Source organism: Caloenas nicobarica, chromosome 5, assembly GCF_036013445.1.
Source record: "Caloenas nicobarica isolate bCalNic1 chromosome 5, bCalNic1.hap1, whole genome shotgun sequence".
NCBI lineage: Eukaryota > Metazoa > Chordata > Aves > Columbiformes > Columbidae > Caloenas > Caloenas nicobarica.
Genome location: NC_088249.1, coordinates 5,612,289 through 5,615,932, shown reverse-complemented (window position 1 = coordinate 5,615,932; position 3,644 = coordinate 5,612,289). Strand labels below are relative to the sequence as shown.

General features: G+C 62.4%; 1 protein-coding gene across 1 annotated transcript; it reads right to left on the bottom strand.

The window, feature by feature from the left end:
- Positions 1-829: 829 nt before the first annotated feature.
- SIX6 (SIX homeobox 6) lies at positions 830-2,717 on the bottom strand. The gene is made up of 2 exons (XM_065636351.1): positions 2,146-2,717; positions 830-998 (listed from the first exon to the last, which is right to left on the bottom strand). Exons 1-2 carry the CDS (start codon positions 2,715-2,717, stop codon positions 830-832), a joined length of 741 nt encoding a protein of 246 aa, XP_065492423.1.
- Positions 2,718-3,644: the final 927 nt, after the last annotated feature.

Genomic DNA, 3,644 nt, shown 5'->3' with positions numbered 1-3,644 from the left:
CGCCAGCCCCGGCCCCGCTCTCTCACCTTCTCGGGCTCCCCCCGGCTCTCTGACTTCCACAAACATCGCCCCCGGTCCCGGGGACCCCGCTGTTTCTGTCGCTACCGCACTGATGCTGAAATACCCGTGGCCTCGGAGATCTGCTCTGCGTAAACTGGCGGGCTTGAGACAGACACTGTCATTTCAAAGCAAATGCGAGGGTCGTTCACCGAATATTTTATTATGGTTTTAGGCTGCTTCATACAGTTTCGTCCTGCACATGCTCTACAAGTCACCTGTGCACATAGAGAACAAGCAAAAAATAATAATAATTAATAATAATAATAATAGAAAAAATCTACCATAGCAATCCCTTAAATAAGTAAATAAACAATATATATATATGTATAAAAACCCCTTTCAAAGTAAAGCAAAACCCAACCAAAAGAACAGCGTCTTTTCAACATGAAACACCCCCGCTTGACAAGGGCAGGCGCTCAGGCTTTTTTTTTTTTTTTTTTCAACTTGGCATTCGTTCTTTTGTTGTTGTGTATTTTTAACATTTTGTGGGTTTTCTTTATTTTTTCTTATTTTCTTTTTTAGGCATCAATTCTGCAAATCCTTCGAAATAAAGGCGACAACGATTTTTATCACGTTTTTTAATGCAGTCTGCTGCGGGGCTGGGCGGGAGGTGCGGCCGGGCGGCGTGTGGCTGGGGAGCGCTCGGTAGCCCGGGTTTGGCGACCGGGACCGGGCGATTGCAAGCCCCGCTGCTCCGGCCGCGTCGGCAGGCAGGCAGGCAACGGTGAGCTGGACCTCCCGCTCCCCCCGGTTTGTCATGGCGGTGGTGTCAGATGTCACATTCACTGTCGCTGGATGTGATGGAGATGGCGGAGGTGGCCGCTTTGCTGGAGAGGCTGGCTGCGGGGCTGGAGGCGGCCCCCACCGCCTCCCCGCCGCTCTCCTCCTCCGCTTGCAACGACCGCACCGAGCCCTGCGTTAGGACCTGCTGCTGTAGCCTGCAAGGAACCGGCACACACAGCATCACCGCCTGGCCCCCGCGCCCCGGGAACCCGCCGACAGCCCCCTGCTTCTCCTCACAAGGACTCTCTCGACAGGCAACCCCATGCCGATGCCCCCACCTCCAGTTCACACCAGTTATCCCAGTCTGGCGGCTCTGCCTGAGAAACTGGGCGCCTACCCCCGGGCTAGCCCCGCTCCTCAGCCGGCACGCCCGGGGGGTGGCTGTCCCCCGCTCCGCAGCCTCTCCCCTCATCCGAGGGCTCGGTCGTTCCCTGCAGCATCTCCCAGGCGGCGGCTCCGCTCCAGCAGGCCCTGCATCTCCCCTCTCAGCCGATGAAAAGGGGCTGTGGGTGACAGCACCCATTTACTCGGCGTGCGGCTGCCCGACCGAGCGCAGGGGCAGGCGGGGTGACAACTGGGATCCCCCTGCCTCGGGCTCCGGGACAGGAGATAATGGGGGGGACTCTGCTCCCTTTCCCACTTCCTGGGGCATCTGCTTGTGCCGCTAGTGTAGGGGAAACACCGTGCATTTAGAGCCACGAATTTTGTTCTTTAAGATTTAAAGAAAAAAAAATTTTAAAAAGAGAAATAAGAAAAATATCCCAATAAACGTCCCCGGCTGGTTGCGGCAGAGGTTTAGGGCAAGGCAGCTCGCTGCAAACGAGCAGGGCCCGCGGAGGGGCATTGTCGGCTCTGCTCCAGATAGACATGTATGAAATGGGTATCTATATGTCCGGACAAAACTTTGAAGAGGGGGTTTCTTTCCGCCTCGCCGCTGAATACGGCCCTTCTGCCGCCAGCTCCTGCCGGGGTCACGGCAGCTCCGCCAGCCGCGGGGCCCGGGCAGTCTCTTCCCCCCCTCCCCTCTCCCCTAAAGGCGGCCAAGGGGGAGCCTGGGCGAGGACCCCAGCCCAGGTGAAAATAAATCAATAATACAAGACGCAGGGCTTTCCCGCCGCTCCCACTTTATCTCGCTGCATTTCCCAGGAAGTTTGGGCTCGTTTCCCCGTCCCCCGAGGGAACGAGGCCGGGGCGGCGCAGCCTCCCACCGCCCCCGCCCCGGTTCCCCGGCCTCGCCGGACGGGGGTGAAGTCTCCCGAAGGCGTGCGGTCCTGTGCCCCGACGGGACGGGCAGCACCTTACCTGTTCTTAGCGGCTGCTGCCCTATCCCTTTGCCTGCGGTTTTTGAACCAGTTGCCCACTTGCGTGGGGGTAAGTCCCGTGGCCTGAGCCAGTTCCCGCTTTTTGCTGGGGTTGGGGTAAGGGTCCTGCAGGTACCACTCCCGCAGCAAATGCCTCGTCCGCTCCTTGAAGCAATGTGTCTTCTGCTCGCCGTCCCAGATGGTGCGGGGCAGCGGGAACTTCTTCCTCACCCGGTACTTGTCCACCGGCCCCAGGGGTCGGCCCCGCAGCTTCTCCGCCTCCTGGTAATGCGCTTCCAGCCAGAGGGCTTGCAGTTTGGCGTGGGACTCCTTGGTGAACTTGTGGTTCTCCAGGATGTGATAGAGCTCCCGGTAGTTCCCGGTGTGGAAGGCCACGATGGCTCGGGCTCTCAGCACCGACTCGTTCTTGTTGAGGGCCTCGCAGGCCGCAGGGGCCACGGGCAGGGACCAGAGGAAGCGCCCCAGGCGCTCGATGTCCCCGCTCTCCTCCAGGGTCTCGCATACCCCGGCGACCTGCTGCGGGCTGAAATTGAGGATGGGCAGTTGGAACATGGAGGCGGCGCCGGGCTCCGCTTCTCGCTCCGCGCACCCCCGGCGATGCCCGCCGCCGCCGCGCACACCCCCGCGGCGGGGAAGCGGGCAGCGGCCCGGGCGGCCGCCCCTCGCTCCGCTTCTGCCGGCTCCGGTGCCGGCGGAGCTGCCGCGGGAGGGACAGTGGAGGGCGGAGAGGCGATGGGGAGCGCTCGGCGGCTCCGGCGACTGGGGGCTGTGGGCAGGGGAGAGGAGGAGGAGGATGGAGCAGGGGGGAGGGCGGGCGTGGGGAGCGGGAGGGGGAGGGAAGGGGGAAAAAAAGAAAAAAAAGAAAAAAAAGAAAAGGAAAAAAATAAAAGGCACAAGCCTAGCTCCGCGCCGCCGCCGCGCTGCTGCGGGAGCGGCTGATTTGCTGCCGGGCTCGGCAGATTGGCTCCCGGGTTTCCATGGCGGGGCTGCCACTCACTGTCAGCTGCTGCCAATCACGGCGGAAGGCCCCGCGCCGCCGGCTGGCGGCACCTCCCCGCCCCGCTCCCCGCCCCGCTCCCCGCCCCGGCTCCCCGCCTCGCTCCCCGGGGCGGCCCGGCCCGGCCTGGCTCGCTCCCTGGGGACCGCGACCCCGCCGGCTGCCTCTCTGCTCCGGGCAGGGGCAGACCAGCTCACCCGTCCCTGGAGCGGCAAGATACAGGGGAGGGAGGTGGGGCACCCGCTGCCGTTCTCTGCCGGAAAGTTGAAGGGAACGGCCCCCGCGGTGGGATGGCCGGGACCCCCTACACCCTCCCCAGGAGAGATTTGGGGTCCGGCCCGGTGCTGCACGCACAGAGCTCGGCGGACCCGGGTTGGAGAGGGGGACGCGGCGGGGCTGAGAAATCAGATAAAAAATCGGCTGCGTGACAGTGATGCTGGGAGTATCAGTGACAATGGATGCAGCGGGTGCACCGCAAAAAG